The sequence below is a fragment of the Spea bombifrons genome, chromosome 1, assembly GCF_027358695.1.
Source record: "Spea bombifrons isolate aSpeBom1 chromosome 1, aSpeBom1.2.pri, whole genome shotgun sequence".
NCBI classification, from domain to species: Eukaryota; Metazoa; Chordata; class Amphibia; order Anura; family Pelobatidae; genus Spea; species Spea bombifrons.
Genome location: NC_071087.1, coordinates 46,171,000 through 46,190,205, shown reverse-complemented (window position 1 = coordinate 46,190,205; position 19,206 = coordinate 46,171,000). Strand labels below are relative to the sequence as shown.

General features: G+C 37.3%; 1 protein-coding gene across 3 annotated transcripts in view; it reads right to left on the bottom strand.

Moving 5' to 3' along the window:
• LEF1 (lymphoid enhancer binding factor 1) overlaps positions 1 to 18,905 on the bottom strand; it is a 46,183-nt gene extending 27,278 nt beyond the window's left edge. For 2 of the 3 annotated variants that reach the window (XM_053461516.1, XM_053461515.1), the window contains exons 1-3: positions 17,767 to 18,590; positions 12,226 to 12,283; positions 11,114 to 11,250 (exon numbers count right to left, since the gene is read on the bottom strand). In XM_053461516.1, the coding sequence (XP_053317491.1) occupies positions 11,114 to 11,250; positions 12,226 to 12,283; positions 17,767 to 17,985 (414 nt within the window). In that variant the 5' untranslated portion in view covers positions 17,986 to 18,590. Of the gene's footprint in view, positions 1 to 11,113; positions 11,251 to 12,225; positions 12,284 to 17,766; positions 18,591 to 18,760 lie in introns of those variants that run through there. The other variant, XM_053461514.1, reaches the window with a different exon arrangement.
• Between the last annotated feature and the right edge of the window lie 301 nt (positions 18,906 to 19,206).

The following is a 19,206-nucleotide window of genomic DNA, read 5'->3' as shown; positions in this document are numbered from 1 at the left end:
TCACTGTTTGCCAGCACGATCAAAGTCCTGAGAAAGGTCAGGCATTTCTGGAGCTCAGATACTTTGTTACATGAAAAAAACAATCTCTCCCCCATCCCACAACTTCCTTTGACTCTCTCCACTGCCCCGCAAGGCCCAGGGCACGCAAAGGACTTGAAAGCTTTTCATGTTTTTTTTTTTTTTTCTCTGTGTAAACGGCTGTGAAAACCAGTCTGTAAATCAAGTCCACAAGCCCAATTCTGCCTGTCTGATGAATGGCAACACCTGCTTTTAGTTCTAGATTGTAAACCATGTCCTGGGGTAACAGTTTGGCTATGGAAATATTTCATAAGAGGTCTGGTTCTATGTCTCCACCACTAGCCTAAAGACCAGGGTGTCTTCACGTCCATGAAGATAGATCCAGTAGGATTCTGTTCTCAATTCCACAACGGGCCTTCACAAACCTTATGGGTTGTGGGCCATATGTATAGATGCTGTGAAATTAACTGACTTCCAGACGAGGTTGAAGACTAAACTAGCTAACACTAGGTTGATGACAAGGAAAGTTAACCATGTAACGTCTTTATATACAAATCCCTTGTGATTAAAAAAAAGGATGTATCTACCCTCTGAGTATACATATCCATTGTATAGCGATGCAGGATAAGATAGTGCTATACAAAACAATAAATAATAATAATCATATTGTCCATTAAGTCAAGTATTTTGTTTCTGTAGCTGGATAAAAGGATGGTCAAAGAGTATTCTGGTGCTGAGGGTGAAGATACTAAACTTACAGTCCATGCATCACCAGTTGGGTAACTGAGAAATATATTCATAAATATAGGATGAGAGACACAAAGAATAAAAGGAAATGCGGAGTCGGGCAAATATGTTTAGAGAGACATATACAACTAGAATGTTAGAACCTTACAGAGGAAATCTACATGAACCTTAGAATTCAGTATACCTCCACGTCTCCAGTAGTACATATCAAAATTCCTGTGTGATCTTATTTCACAACTGAAAAAAATAGAAGGTTTACTTAAGCCCAAGCTTTGAGCAGCCCTGGAGCAGATTGGAGCTGCGCTGGAAAGAGTTGGCAAAACTAAAACTTTTTTTTTTTGATGAGATAAAAATTCATTGATGTTCGCTGGCTCATATGAGGTCCACTTCAGTACCGCTCGTGCTCTGTTCTTCCATGGCATATCTGCTCCTTTTCCCCTCTTTCTGCTTTAGCATAACTTTATATTTCTCTTTTATCTCTAGATAACTGCTCCCAGGGACCGGAGAGATTGATTTTTTGTTTTGACTTATATTGTTTGAAGATCTGTAACTCAAAGCATCTCTCTCACGCCTCTGATGTCTCTGCCTCAACAGCATAAAAGGTAACTGTGGTCTTGTATATGAAACATCTTCATGGCCTGGCTTCTAATTATTATTTTTTTTTAATTTCCATTTTTTGTCATTTACTTTTCTGCACTTCTAGGCTGTCATTCTGCTAGATCTCAAATCATAACCAGTGGTTTTTTTTTTTTACATAGAAAAAAATTCTGCTAAAATGAATTTCAATTTTGTGCATTGTTAATATTTACTATATTGGAGAGAGAGAGAGAGAGAGAAAGAGAGAGAGAGATTTATATATATATATATATATATATATATATATATATAATATATATAAATAATTTATTGTTTTATGTAACACCATCATATTCCGCAGCACTGTAAAATGGCCAAACATGACATAACAAATAGCAAATAATATAACAACGTGTCTTACAGAAACAAGAGGCAAGGAGGGCCCTGCGCAATGAGTTTACAACCGATTGATATAAAAAGTCGACATCTGCTCTAGCGTAATACACCCGTAATAACATTTGAGGACCTTCATGACCACCTTTGTTAAACTTGCTCATGCCGTGGAACGGGGCGCTCGAGACAAGCAGGCAGCAACAAAGCTGTACAGTGTATCACTAGACACTGCCAACTGTCTAAGCTTCTAAAGCCTGTTTTCCTAATTGGTCCTTCCCCTGAGGGATAAGAGAGAAAATTGGCACGCTTTATAAAAACTAGCTGGTATGATTGTCCAGAAGGATTTCCTACTTGTAATTTGTATGGTTGGGAGCACAGTGTATATAACAACAGCACAAGAAGAATCGGCGCATGTGGCAGGGGCTTGTGACATTAAAGGCTTTTACTATTGCATAAAGTGGTTTTGAGAAAAAAAAAAAGTTTTGTTTCTTTTACTTACGTAATACTGCATTCTTAGTGGTGTTAAGGGGCCCCTCATAATGATTATATCCTTTTTTGGTATAACTCTGTATATTATGGGGGAAATAATGTGGCCGTGGTACGTTAACAATTGCTATTTGATTAACTATTACAGACGTCATTAATAGCTGATTTGTTTTAAAAGCCCTTTTTCTGCAATAAGAAGCCTTTGGGGGACCCAAAGACCCATTTTCTATCTGCTTTCCAGCTAATCATCTGGTCAATGTGTACAAAGTATATACAATGGTATAAAGGCCGTTGGCTTTGAGGAGCAAAGAAACTAAAGTTCAACAAAGAGATCAAAATTAACATAACAGTAATATGTCACATTTTTGGTATTGCTTCTAACTATGTGGGCAATTCTCATGATGTCTAATAAACTGAAAGTGATAAGTGGACTGGAATTAAATATATATTTTTTTTAAATCTAAATGTGTGCAGTAACATATCACATCAATAATACACTTTTGTACATATTTCTACAGCCCCTAATCTAGTACTGGCCCACTTTTGGGCTTATCAATTTAAATTGGGCAACCCCTCTAACCCTCTGCCAGCTGTTCCACTAACCTTACTGTTGCTGGTTTCCCTAACAGTTAAACTCAACTCTAATTCGAAACGACTAAAACGCAACAATCCAGATATTTCCACGTAAAAAGTATATACAGATTAACCACTGCATCCTACCACATAAACTACGCATTAAGAAATGCCCACTTTGCTGGAGTTCTCTAAGAACGACCGAGCTAGACATGGATAATGGATAGTTAACATGATGAGTTGAAATATTTGATCTCATTACAGTTTTCCCACAACTAACTGTTTTGTTAGTAAACCTCAATATTGTGACAGTGAATGTGGAATGGCAGGAGTTCCGCAGAGTCGGTCCTGTGGGTCACAACTTAGAAATCATTTTTCAGCAGATATACAAAATAAATGTGTCAAGGTTCCTCTAGAAAGCTCAATGCGCTAAGACTGGAGACGGCGTTGTGTACGCCCAGAGCCACGCCGATATCCCAAAGATACTTCCAGTTTTATCTCGCGGAGCAGTCACTTTCTTTACTTGGTTATCCATCAGGTTTCTATTGTGTTCACTGTCTTAAGTTACCCAGCTTGCTAAAATATGGTTACATATGCAAGCATTATCTCCCAATTGTAACCTCATTTTCTGCTCTGTTGGACAGCATGACCATCATTTGTCATTGTGTTTCCCCCCCACCCGCCATATCACTCATGTGCTTATTATTGTCATCAGAATGTGGCGTGTCAGCAGGACTCTGCTCCCCATCTCCACACAGTCACTCAGGTAACAAACCCATAATCTCATCCTGGTTCCATGATGGTTGAATTACACTTAATTGTTCCTGCACAGTGATTGATTTCTGCCTGAATAGAGACCTCTGCCTTTTTTCAATGCGAGCAAACAGCAGCCAAGTCTCCCCCATCTCGGAGGAGGCAGCAGCCTTTGAAGAGATCAAAGCCAAGGCCGCAAGCAGTTGTGCGCCCTGGGAATACGGAAAGCCTTTATGCTCTCACAACCTCATTTCCAGAATCATGTATTACTGCAGCTGCATCACATTCTGCCAGGATTCTCAATGCTCTTAACACTGGCTCTGACATCAGCCTTTTTGGGTCCCCCCACCACCCCAACTATTTAAAAAAAAAGATGACTTCTTTCACAGCTCTATAATTGAAACTTACAAAGTATAGGCAAAAGAAAAAAAAGAACACATTTGTTTTAATTCAAATACAGTTAACATGCGAGTGATCCATGGCTTTTTTTTAATACCGTGCTTCGGATACACGGCACATTCAGAATTCAGAATACCCACGGGCTACGATCATGCATGGACACATTTAGGATTCTGTAGGAGGAGAGTTGTTTTGACCAGCATCCAGTCTCATTATTTTCTAAACAAGTGAAGTAATACGACACAGGAAGAGGATACATATGACACCTATCTGAGAACTTTGCCACAAACAAGGTATTTCAGGTGCTAACCTTAGTAAGAAAACAAGAGGTAAGATAAATACAAGGGGGAAAAAACTAAACATCCTGTTTTTATTCTGGTGGAAATCAATTAAATGGACTATAAACTTCCCTTTAAAAAAAACCAACAGAAAACACCTTAGATGTGGGTTCCCGGGGAGGGTGGGGGGGTTATTTATACTGAACACCCAGCACCCCCTGGAAAAAAAACTTGACTATTACCATACGGTAAGTCCATGTCATCGAATTTATTTACTACAATGTTTTTGGTATTTACTAATTTTTGATGAAAGCTGTCAAAGACATGTGTCCCTGTTAGACACACCTAAGACATCAAAATACGTTTTTTATAAATAATTCCAGATTTCCAGTGCTGTTTTCCATTATCCAGAACGTGACGTTGCAATGTGATGTCAATTTTCATCTTGTATTTTTGTGACTGGTACCAGGTAGTCCATGTCCACGTGGTAATGGTTTATAAATCACTACTGCATTTCCACTGCAATATTCATGTTTCTTTTGTCTTATATTATTAATCTGGAATGCCAGATTGTAGGGGACAGAACCAGACAGCACTGAAACAATTATTGTCATTTATACAGAGCCAAGAATCTACACTAAAGAACGCCACGTGAAAATGATTATTAAGTAATTATCTCTTTTAGATCGAGACAGTTTATGAAAGCACAGTTTGTAAACTCCCAATGAGAGAGACGCTACATAAAGATTCACAATGTGTTTTAAACCAGTTATTTCTCGCTGGATGGGTTTTTAGCAAAGAATTCAAAGCAGATCACATTTGACATTTTACGGTTTAGTAAATAAACATATGCAATGCTGTTTCCATTAAATATGTGTAGATAGAAAAAATAAATAGATATAGAATAGAATATATTTATAGAGAGAAATAAAAGAGAAAGAGAACAAGAGAGAGAGAGAGAAGGACAGAAGGAAAGAGAGAGAAGAAAGGAGAAAGGGGGCAAGAAAGAAAGAATAAATGGGGGTTAGAATGGAAGAGGAGTTAAGGACCAGCAATTATCTAATAAACTGAACTGCTAGAAATCTAGTCTCCATAAGGCACAACAAGCTACTTAAACCAAGCATCTCTAAAACATTACCACTATCTAAGGTTAATCGTGTATATTTGCATATTCAGGAGGTTGGTGCACAGCAATTCCATGGTAATGACAGACCAGAAAATGCACAAAATATGAGACCCTAGGTGGTATATACCTGTAAATATGTAAATGCAAAAGGCCAAAAACCTATTTATTCATTAAACTGGGAGTTGCAGGTGCAATAAGTGAAGTGAGCGTCAATGATTTATTAATACTGGGACATTCGGAATGAAGGGTCAACTTTAGCAAGGTTATCTTGCAAGAAGGGCTAAATTGGCCTTGCAAAATGAATGGGTAAAGTCAGTAGGATAAATGGTTTCATCTCATTGCATAATGAATAAAGCCTGTTGAACGTAAACATACGGATATATAATTGTAACTTCTGTTCCAAAAGGACTGTTTCATACACATGTGGATATAGTCAAATTGAATTTTATGCCAGGCATGAAAAAAAATGAAATATACACAAGAGACAGAATCTGAAAAAAGGAGGGAAGAACTGGTTTAAAGAAAGAAATTAAGCACCTTCCAAGAGTGTCCTAAGGACACAGAAGGTGGCAAAGGAAAACAAGGTATCAGGGAGAAAGAATATCGAGCAAAAATAAATACCAGTACAAAGAGCTGCGTATTACTATCACCCCACTGAGATATAATGCCACGGGAACCATGCCAGTCCAAAGAAGTATGTGGAATAGTTAATGATTAGTGATCATACGCCTTGGAATTGCAACTGTATGAATGAACCATTAAAAAATAAATAAATTATAAATCAACATTTAAAGAATTTGTCTAGATCATTGCAAACCGTGCTCGAAATAGGATAGTGTAGCAAATTATTAAAGAAACATAGCCACATGATATATTTTGACCGAACTGAATTAATAATAACTATTTTACAAAAAATAAAACAATGTATGTTTAGGACATTAATATTATTAATTGTTTTATATAGCGCCATCATATTCCGCAGCGCTGTATAATGGGATATGGTACAATGTCATTAAACCTAGTAATTCATTATCTTTTTTTTTTTTTTACACTGCTTTACTATTTCTGGTGCATATAGCATTTTTTTTTCATTCATTTCTATGAATCTCTGACAGGCAAAGTAATCTCTAATTTCATGCCCCACTTTTAGAGCTAAAATATATGCATCAAAATTTAAAGCTGCATCAGCCACAATGCATCTATTAAAATCATTTAATAGCCGCCATTTTGTTTTCCACCAATTATGACCACCAATTGTTAAAAGGGAACTGTTACCATCATAGCTTTTTACAAGTAAATGTATTGAATTACTTCATTTATTTAATTAGTATTACTACGTTAATTACTATTTAAGTTTCATATGCTGAAGATAACTCTCCTCCCACGCCATTACAAAGGCTACCTAAACAACAATTGCAACTTAACGATAGGAGAGATATTGTAATGTAATGAGTGTGAGATTTTACGATATGGCATTGTATACAAACAACATGAGGATTTAATACATTTCTATTTTTATTTTAAAACATATTTGGGTAAAAAAATGAACAGACTGTACTTGTTTACTACTTAATTATGATATCCACTAACAAAATCGCTGCAAACCTTTCCCAACCCCCGCTCACCCACTTCCTGCACCCACTGTAAAAAGACGCTTCGAGTAATGTAACAAAACCAATCCTAATTCACAGTTTCAAGCTTTCTTCTGCATAGAAAACCTTGGGATAATACTTAGGCATAATAACTTGAAGATAAATTGGTGGTCTCTATAGGGTATGAAGCATCTCTATGGTACGTTGTTGTCCACTGACTTCACTCACTATTGTGATTGTTTCTTAGTCCCATCAATAACAGTATTCCTCTACCGTAAGACAGTGAGAAAATGTAAAAACACGTGGAAAAGGCGTAAGGATGTCCTGAATCTTTCATGAGACAAAGGACTGATGAAATCAAATTTTATTTTTCTACCAGTCGATTAAACTTTACCAAAGCTAAGCATTTAGAGATGTCCATCGTGCCTCCCTCTATGGACACTTTGCATGCCCCTACATTTCACTGCCATGGGACAGCACACATAGCTTACTTTTTGGAATACAATGGCTTACTAACCAAAAGACCACAAATAAATGTAAAGCCTTGTGGGTTTCTCCAGCATCCCCCATCATGCATGGGAAGTCTACTGTCTTTAAATGACATCATTGTTTTGATAGGGTGTGCCCCACTCGCACATGAATCCAAACCATCTGTAGCCTCTTCATTTTAAAGACTAACAACATGAGTTTAACTAATGAAAGTAATCGTTGAAAAGCAAGCTCGCCGAGGTGCCTTGTTCTTTATGCGTTCCTGCATTCATTTAATCCCCCACCTAAAACCACAGGTGCACAGCACAGAGCCCTGGAGGCATCTGTCAGGGTTCGGTTTACATAGCATCACACACCTTTGCTTAGTGATATATAGAAAAGGTGATTGACTGAATGATCAATTAACTGTTAATTGATTCCTAAAGCAGTTTCCTGAAGGTGGCTCTTAAGGTCTTAGCAATGCACTCTTGACCCGAGCTTTGCATATAAAGAATGTGCATAGGAGGCCAAAAGGCTCTATACTGCAATTAAATGCTTCACACTCTTATGGTACATATTTTTTTTTACCAGTTAGTGCGTGTGGTTATTCAATCTTTAGGGGGTGGAAATGCTTGTGTTCTAGAATCTAGAAAAGTGATGTGCGTTCATTTTGAATCTCCAAACCAGCACATTCCTGAGAGCAATGCCAAGACTCCAATAAACAGGAAGGCATAACATTCCATTAAAGGGATAGGAAAACCAGCCCTCCATTTTGTAGCAGTGGAATAACCTTTGAAAGTGATCCTTCAGACTGCACGTCTGTTCTTAACAGCATAGAAGGCCTACCGGTTCTTTGAAGTTTCACCGTTTGCTTACCTACAAATTGTATAAAACAAATCTCAACAATTTTGAACCTCATTGGCACCTTAAAAAATACCCTATTAAACAGGGCATTTTACCCATTATGCTCAAAAACTGAGCGCTGGCCTTCCAAATCTATGTGATTAAGGAAAGGAAAGAATCTTGTGTCATATTTTTTTGTGTCCGAAGTATGTCTTAAAAACGACTTGGAAATTGTGGATTCGTCTATTTTCCCTAACCCTACATTGTAGAGTTAAGTACACTAAACGAATATATGTAATGGTGTTTACTGACTAAACATAAGAGATCTATATATTATTTAGAATCGCACATTATTTCTGCTGTATTTTAAGCTAATGGCTGTTCGGGTAGCATCTTTAATGGTGGGATGAGGGGAAGGAAGATAACTAGTTATATAAGCTAGTCTTTCCTCCTTATGCTACAGATCTCAATTTATTTAAAATAAATGAAAAGACTAAATATCGTATTTTAATATAGAAGAGTTAAATTCATTACAACAGATTGAATGCCCCATTTAATAGCTTTTTTTAAGTCATACATACATTGCATATCAGTGTGTACGTTCTACTCCTCAAGGATCTAGAAGCCATAATGGTTAATAATGTCATACGACAGAAGAATTAATTGTGATAAAAATCGAAATGTTTTAATATTAATATAGTTGCACATATAAAAGTTGTGAGGGGCTTAAATAGTTACACAAGTCTTACATGGAAAAAAAGAAACATTGCGCAACATTCTCCGACATTAAAACAAGACACAGATTTAACCATTAAAGCTTTGTCTGCTAGTTCATGACTGCCATCCGGTAAAGAAACCATGCGGTATTAAATATCTTTCAACACAAGCCAGGCCTTTTCACCCACTCCCTATGTGGTACAGAGTGCAAATGCTTTAAATTAAATCGATGTACGCCGCACCACTGGGAGAAAACAAAGAATGCAAATTATGGGATCTCTTTATTTAAAACAGACTTCCCTGCGCATGTGAAAGTAGTACAGCAAAGAGCACGGTGCCAGTGTTCACTACTTTAATTATAAATAAGAGGTCTTTTGCGCACCGACACTATATACTGTACTATATATATATATATATATATATATATATATATATATGCTTACAGAAACATACACTGGAGGTTATGTATAAAAAGTCGTCTTCTTGGCGTAAAAGTTAATGCTATGATCTAATCAACAGGAGAATTGAACATTTACATCGTGATCACATTTTCCGTAGAACCCGCATTATGCCACCTTTGGTCCTACGTTTCCCCCAATGAGACGCACGGCCTGCTGGAAACTTCTCGGTTCCTCCATAAAGCCACATGTGTTGCGCCTGCCGTTAATAGGACAATTGCTGCGACACTTAAACAATGGAAAGCACGCGAGAACAAAAGTTGTCTGTGTTTACATGTCCACGGGGGCCGGGAACCTATGCTTTTCAATTTACCACTTAGGTGTCGTTAAACGTTTGCTACATGACAGACAATTGGCTAGCCGTGCAAAATGTCTGAGGTGCTAAAATAATCACCTTGCGTGGAGTTACGCTTTGAATGGTAATAAAGTCCCTCATCATGTTGTTCATATAATGCATCACGCTGTGTTTACCGCTGTTTAACACATTGCATTGGTGTTTTATCTTTAAAGGGACACAGCAGTCACCATACGTACTTTAATGAATATGATAGCCAAGTATCCCCTTTAAATGTACACTTCTGCCCTCATTCTAATGAATAGAAGAATCCCCGACGGAAGTGCCCCCTTTACCTGCCCCAGCTCCTTGGTTTGCATGAGATGATTGCCAGTGCATACACATAGCCGACCAGCTCTGCTTACTAAGTACTTTTAATAAGAATTCCTCATTGGTTGGGCTGTATGGCATACAAGACTGTGTCCTTAAAAAAAAGACTATATGGATGCATTCGAAAGTATTTGAATGAATCCATACCAAATCTGACATAGTAAACACGTCCATAGCTAATACACAGTGGAAACACTTAGCTCATACCAGGATGAAAATAGAAGAACCTTCCTGATGGCATCACAAAGAACCGTGTCTTAAAGTTGCAGCACTATTGGTTAATATTTCCAAATAACAAGGTCTTGACAGCCCAGACCACCAATAAATTGAGACTCGAAGGTAAGTATTAGGGTTTAAGAAGGTTCTTGTGTATGATCTGATCCCTGCATTTGATCTGATTATGGTAGCTATCTTGCCTTTCTAACAATAAGGCTTTAATAAACTTTGTGGAAAGTAGTTCCCTTGACATTTTTCCATACAAATGTAAAGCTCTTTAGAAGGCAGTCAGAAATAACCAGTAAAAAAAGTCATGAATAGTTCCTTACTAAACTTCTATTATGTCATATAAGATCTACAAAGAGTCTTAGCCAGAGGCACAACAATAGACCATGCTTCCGATGTCTACTTTATATATCAGATTCATTCAGTGAAAGGGGAAAAAATACCATTTAAAAAAAAAATATTCACTGGGTATTTGAGTCTATTCCTGAAAGACACAAGCAAATTTATGGACGTCTTTCTCCAAAACAAACGAGTTACATTCTAGAATATTCCAGATGAAATCTTGTGTAAAAGCCGTGAAAGGACAATGTTACAGAACATTTACATTTACAAGAATTTGAAGAAAACGAAGGCAGGATATTTCAGTTCTGAAAAATCCAGTACGAACATTAACAGTACAGTTCACATAGCAAAGTACCTTGTGCTGCCAAGCCGAGCTTGAAGGCTTATAAATGTTACGCAAAAATCTGACTTGGCCCAAGTCTCAGAAGAAACATACTTGTAAAACACAGTGCACTTACTGTTCTTGGAATGGGTGGAGACAAAGATCCATTTGACATGTATGGGTCATTATTCATGTTTGGCATCATGATATAACTTGGGTATCCAGGATATGAAGGGCCTTTGCAGTATAAACCACAATCCGGATGTTTTCCAGCTTTTTCCCAAAACGGAAAAAAAAAAAAAGTCATATACCTATGAAATAGCTTTTGAAAGAAAAAAAACGTTTTATATAAGCTAGGGTCGGGCAACCTATAGCCCTTCAGCCTATATGGGACTGCAACTCTCTCTTAATTCTGAGAGTATCAGTCCAACAGTAGTCCACAGGTTGACCAACAGACACTCAAGACATAAGACAAGACTGTCTAACACCTACAGTGTTACTATGTTTAAAAAACTGTCCATGAATTGAAAAAAAAGCAGATTAATTAAAGCTATGCATTTTGACTTAACCTAACAAAAGCAGAAGTGAACATGGAACCTAAGAACAAGAACTCCTATTGAAATACAATTTACTAATAAATAAATCTTCAGTTTCAAGACATATAAACATGCATGATTAACTCTAAATCCAATAAAATACATTGTGTCCAAACATATTATGTGTAGTAGAAGCTATGCGACAGTTTAACGTTATAGGATGTTGTGATGAATTAGAGAATGGTAACATGGTAATGTGTATATATATATATATATATATATACAGAGACAGCTATTACACTATATAGAGCCAGGAACAGAGCTTTAAGTGCACTGTATGGTTCTTTATTTAGAGTGAGGCAGACAGATGTCTCTAAGAGACTAAAGCTAGCAACTGTATTTGATACGACATTTGGTCATAGCCCATATTTGCTTTCATTCTCCATTTATACTATAAAATGGTATCATGTGTGCACTTCTGCACTAGTAAAACAAGTATGCATACCATGAACACACCAACTACATGGTATTTGGCAATGTTAGGTAGTTCGTGCACCAGAGGTATTTAAGGACCTAGAACAGAATGGGACAATCCAAGCACTTCAAGGACTCTAATCAGTTCCATTGCCTTCCAAATCTAAAATTAAATTCAAAGGTCTAATGAAGTAGCATGTATCAATGGAATTCTAAGTTAGCTCTCTATATAACTCACCATCATCTGGATGATCCGTAGATTTTTCATGATATGAGTCTTGCCTTCTTCTGGAGTGCTAAAAGTAAGGTGAAGACAACAAAGTTAAACAGGAGAACAATAAATATGTGATGTTGTTTTTCGCATGTAATTGTGTCATTAGCAGAGAACGTGTTGCAAGTCTAGTTTGGAGACATTTCAGTAAGAACTTAAAAATGTTGGCCTTCACGCATACACAAACATAACTTACATTTTAATATTACAAGCACACACACATACTAAAAAGGTCTCCTCCAGTTTAATGAAGACCTTGGTGTCAACAGCATCTGACAACCACCATACAAGTCTCACAGCTTCCGATGCTCCTCTTAGTCAACTCTCTATAGTGATATGCGTATAAGACACTTTCGGTCTTAATAGTTTAAAGATGCCATAATGCCTACAATGGAAGCATATAGTTATTCTAGACCAAATCTAACAAAGCCATCAAGGGTGCTTCATCAAAGATTTTCCCCAGTTAGGTAATGATGCTACTTAAATTAACGTAGGGACGCCACAAATAGATCTAGTTATTACACTTTTCTCACATATTAGTACTCTCGAGCAGCACTTTTATCTCAGAGGATTTCCCATCACTAGTTATACTTTCATAATTTGTACATTTTAGAAGAATACATTTCAGCCATGCTTTCCCTATGTACTAGTGAAGTCGGGCATAGCAACTAGAGAACAGCTGAATTTACTGCAGCTTTGCTGGAGAAACCTCACGGAAATAATAAAGAAAGGGGGCTTTTGACTCTGAGCTTCCTTCCTCTGATGTAGCCAGGTAGCCGCTAATGTGTTTACCAAACCGAGGCCAATGCCATCTGATAGTAATTATACAGTTTGTATCTCTTCATTTATTCACATCCTGAAAGTGGGTGTCCCAGATGCATTAAAATAAATATTGTCAGAAGTGTGTGTGTGTGTAGGGGGGGGGTTATTTTTTCCTAAACTATCCTTAAACTATGCATTTGGGGCTAGATGTTAGCCATAGTAAAGAAAGTTAAAATAAAAGGTTCTGTAATATATATATATATATATATTTATTTATTTAAAATATTATGGATGTGTTCATTTCTATTACTTAAGTTTATATGAATCATAAAAAGGAAATGAAAAAGTGAAAACTGTGGTCATACATTGAAAAAGGTCATTTGTTATTTGGCAGTGATTAATTCTCCCATGGGTGTAAACTATTCAGTTTTGGAATATTTTTAGATTGTATTAGCGTAGCGCTTCGGCCTTAACAACGTCACTGTATATGTATGTATATATATATATAGAAATATATATCACTAGCTCTTGCACTCATGGCAATATATGGGATTATATCTGGCATCACTAAAGAAGGATAGATTTAAGACAGCTTCAAGTATCATGGGCCTATGCACAGCAATATCACATATCCCTTGTAGTGCTAGTGTCCATCAAGTTTAACCCGTCATTTAACTTTAACACAACTTTGAAGAGGAGCTATGTATAATGTGAGAAGGTTTAAGGATGTTGTAGTCCACTGATGCTGTGAAACTAGTATTTGCAATTCAAAGTAGGATTTTAGCCACTTTCCCCTTATCTTGAGCCCAGGAGTAGATTGATTGTATGGTGTGTTACTTCCACCCTAACATGAGGTTGTTAACGGTATATCTTGAAATAGGTGCTCCAAAAGGTCCCGTTGTGTCTCCTGAATTTAAAACATGTTATTTACATTATGTATGCATAAATGTAAACTTAACACCTCATGCCCCCTAAATCTTTGACGAGAACCTCATATAACTTTTCTGATACATGAGATAAACCTGAAAAACAAAGTAGCCATGGCGTCTTAATCTGTTTCAACATGATGGTTTCCTCTTACCACCAGGTAACAATAAATAAAATAAAACACCCGTGTGGTGATAAAGCAAGCTAAATATCCAGCATTACTAGTATCATAAATTTCCCTTTTTTTATAGATATGGATACAAGAACAGGTGGTCCCCACAGAGGGCTAACTGGCCATACAGAAACAAAATTATGATTTGCTATGAGGGTTTCTAGCTATTCAATAAGACTTAAATACAATATAAATCTAATTAATGTCGTTATATCAATTTGCTGTTATTTTTTTGACAAGGAATTTGATTTTTTTTAGTTTTGACTAATAAGTTCCACTAATAAGTAAAGCCTAGGTAAAAAAAATGCTTCTATGTAGATTTCATTACATGGTTTTGCAGATCGGTGTGAAATGTAACACATGCTACATGCCCCTACACAAGAGCGGCCCACCAATCCTCGATTAATCCTTTCCACATCCTTTCCAGCGCCCTGTTCACTAATAGACAGATGGTCGAAGATCCAACGGATGGAATTTACAGTAACATTCAAGTACGGAGTCTACCGTCTATTTTTATCGACCAGGGTTGTAACATGACAAACTATAATATATATATATATATATATATATATATATATAATAGCTCATTAATATTTTATAATTTTCTCTTTTTGTTGTTATATATATATATTTTTTTAATTTTCGTTCCTTGAAACATGTGTCCACCCCAAGCATCTGCAGCCAGACATGCCTTATAAAGCAACAGCTGGTCAAGAGAAACCTACTGTGCTGACAATCCAATTCAGAGCATGAGTGTTCTGTCAGCAAGTATATCACACTCGCTCGTGGCCTACGGGATGGCTTTATTACTGGTGGTTGGTTTTCTGGGTTACCATTTGTAAATGTATTTTTATGACATCTCAGCATTTGGCATTTGTCCGTTAATCTCATTAATTACTATCATGGGAGTGTTATTGTACTTATCTACAGTAGGCATTCCCTACTGTGACGCTGAGGGGCTTTCAATGGTGTGACCGTAATGTATTACTTTACAAAGGAACTTAATTTGTCATCTATCAGTTTACGGGGCTATCAATTCATTAGAATCATAAAATCGACCGAGAAGTGAATAAAACTAGTCAAAGCCAGCAACTAAAAATCAGTATGTGCCAGCACATGAGAATTAACAGATACAACATATTTGGTTATAATAAATGTTATTCTATGATGTTCATTATACAAAGAAATAAATATATACAGTATTTACGTTGAAGACTTCAATTGCCAAACATAATTAACGATGACAAACTATTTATATATTTATAATGATTTATTATTATTTCTTTGATATAAAACAGCTGGATACACACATGGTTTATACAGAGCGAACATAAGGCAATACTACTTTTTTTAACGACATTAACAGAAAAGCTATAATTTAGGATATAGAAATATTTTGGCTATTGATGCGTGTAAAATTATTAGCAGAGATTAAATTACCGGTCTTTACGTTTTTTAAGACCATATCTGACTGCCCCCTCTTAAACGGTCATGAATTCTTAGTTTTGCCGGAGCTTTTTTTTTCCCGGAGCTCGGATTTAATCAAGTCACATGATTAAGGTATTCTCTAAATCTTGACGTGTTTGGCTTAGATCAAACTTTGCAGGAAGGAAGAGTCAACATGGTTGTTAGACTTTTTTTTTCCCCTCTACACAACGACCATATTGTTTATGTCCGTTCCTCAACATTTTACCATCCAGGCCTCTAGCGCTATCATTTTCTTAATGCTATCATTAAGAAATTGGCATTTACTTAAAACCAAAATGGTATTGGTAGTAAATGCATGTGTACACAACAGAAACTAGAGCTGTTTCCTTGAGTGGTCAGACTAAGTAAACAAAAATGCCGAAAAATTCAAAGGAGCGGGGAGGAGGGGTATCATTGCAGGGGTTAATCTTAGATTAGATAGGCAATAAAATAAAGTTTACATACAGGCAAAAGAAAGCAGACATACAGCTTCAGAAGATAAGAGAGACTCCAGTCATTAAACAGTCATTGAGCTGATATTCCAATAACTTCATTATTTAAGGCAGTGAGTAGTTCAATATATATATATATATATATATATATATATATATATATATATATACATGTCACTCTATAATTTTGTGTTACATTTTAATTGGTTTATTGGTTTAGTTTAAATTCTTCAAAAGCAAATTAAAGCATCCTACTGTAGGCACCAGAAGAGGCATTTGCGTGGTTTGTCAGATGTTTTTGACACGTGAATAAGTGGGTTACATTATATTATATTATTAGATGATTAGATTACAAACCACAAAAAACATGGTGATATATGTGTCAATAAAAAGAAATAGTTTCTCAATACCAAACATATTTAATGTGAATTTAAAGATACTTAAATTATTTTATTCCAGAATAAATAATGTTGCTGTTCATAATTGGAATGTTCATCATCCTTGTTCTTCAAAGCATAATGATTGTCTGTACTTTCATGCTAAAAACATTGCTACCTATGGTCAACTACAGCTCATTGTTAGGTAGGGAGGACACCGGCGTTACTTTTGCCTTACTGAATGCTGCCTCGTTGGCCTCATAATATCAAGTCCAATTATTAATAGTAATGATACACAATACATAGTTTAAAATTCAGAATTACCGGTACTACAGAGTGATCTCTTTTATAAACACTCTTATGCAACTCAAAATGATCTCAGTATATTTAATATTTAATTGTGCATTCCAGGTTCTGCTGTGTTATCACTGCTAACTCAATATGTAGGTGGAAGGAAAGTTACATATACAAAATTATACACCGGTAGGTGTAAAGAGGTTATGAATATCCCAGGTGAGAGTAGAAACCTTAGCTATCATATACATACATGTATATATGTCACATGAAAGTTATACCCCCCCCCACATATAATACTATGGTGAAACCACAGCAACCAAAACAAACAGCAATGAAGGGGAATCCCATGGAAAAGGATGTCTCTCTAAAAGTTGGCATAATGCTGAGGTCTCCACCTTTCTTGGATCTTGGCCCAGGATATAGAAGCAGTCATGTAACAAAATGTGCAACAGCATTCAATCAGACACTTTTCATGGCAAATAATACCTTCTGCCTGAATGGTTCTGTAATGGATGTGGGACTAGACAGATTATTGACCCAAGTTTATAATATTTACTGTCCTACTTTAATTAGCCTCCTTTGCAGTTATGCCTCCAAATCCTATGGCCCATGGACATTTTGAAAGATTGACACAATGAGCACCAAGGACAAGTTTACAAGGGGCAGTTTCTTCAATATGTCAAGTGATTGCCCTCATGGCAAGTATGTAGAAGTCTGAGTGACACACGGTTCTGTAAAGGACTGCTACAGTAGTATGATCAATCAGAATGGAAAGGGACAACATGGGGTTCACTAATCCTCAAGTGAAGTAATTCCTCAACCACATTAGTAACATCAATCTGGAAACTTCCTAAAGAATGAATTCTAGAACAGGAACTAGGAGATGATTATTCCAAATGAACGGTTAAATGAGTCAGTGCCAAGTGAGTTGTCCCTGCTACTCTATGAAGTTTAAGGCACAGCTTAGAAACATGTGGCACACAAATGATTATACACACGTGGGCACACAAACACTAAGGTATCCTCAAACCCACCCAAGTGAAATCCACTTTACCTCGTGACTGTTGGTGCTTGGAGTGATCTCAGTCTCATTGACTAAAGAGGACTTGATGTCAGCAAGGTCCCCTTCCTCCTCTGGATGACTGATTTCGGCATAAATCTTCTCCTTTTGGGGATCACCTTCATCCTTGAATGGGATCATCTCGTCTGTAGCACATAATTCAGGGTCTCCTCCACCCCCATTGCCTCCTCCTGCTCCAGAGAGCTGAGGCATGACTTTTTACCTGTGTGCACCACTACTGTGCACAGAGGGGTCTTAGCAAACTGCAACAAAAATGGACCCCAAGCTTAAAAAAGGGGTTTACAACTTTATCCACACTACCTCCAACTGAAATCCTTAATATCAGCAATGACGAACTGACACCTATATCCAGATTATGGATGCTTCTCTCTTTCAGGAAAAAAAAGATGTTGCTCCTAAAAATATTCTTGTTCTTCTAAGGCTGATTAGGAGTGTCAATCCTTGTGTTTGGCAGGAGATCAGTCCCCAGCTGGATGTCCTACACACTCCCAAGGAGAACCTGTAGACTCAGATCCTTGGAATTTTTGAGGGGTCGACGGTGCGATCACCAAGGTCTACACTCCAGGAGCCAAAGCTTCTTGTGCAACCATCCAAAAACTTTCTTTAGTAAAGGCTTCAAGTTGAGTACTGCAGAGAAAACACACACAAAAAAAGGTTTGTTGTGATTGTGACTAACAGAAAGTAGGTTTTTGTCCCAGGCAGTGACTCAGAGGTGAGTAACACCACAAGGATGTCTGATCTTAAAAGAAGGAGACCTCGCTAACATTCGAAGTAAAGAATAAGAAAGCGTGCTTTTTTGTGTTCTTATTCTGTAATCCCCCCTCCGGATCTTTCAAAAACAAGGAGTTTAGAAAGCAATGAGATGAGGTTTTAGAAGATCGGTGAGAGGGGTTTACTTTCCAGCCCCTGGACCTTCAGGTAAAACCCCAGTCTTCTCTAAAGCCAAAATGAAAGGTTACTCCATCACCTTGATCCTTGAGTCCTCTCTCCGGGAATCCTCTGTTCTGCCTGTGCTCTCCCCAGTGAGTTTGTAGAACTCCTGTACTAGCTATAGGGTGGGATTGCAAGTGGCAGGCTGTTATCCCTGCGAAATGTGAAGGGGCAAGCAGTGTGTGTTTGTGTAATGTAACTTTAACATCCCCCCTCCTCTTGTGCACCCCCTCCACCCCTTCCTACCTCCTCCTCCCCCCCCCTCTCTTTTTAGTCTGCTGTAGGGGAGGAGGCGGTGGAAAGAGATGAAAGAGTTGCCGCTGCCGTGATTGACAGCTCGCTGATAGAGGGGGGAAACAGACACACACACCAGCTCAGCAAATGAAGGGGCAGGAGGGGACACGATGAGAAGGGGAAGTGGAGAGGGAGGGGAGGGAATCATCTAAGGGGAGGCAAAGCACACCGAAATGAAATAATCCTAAT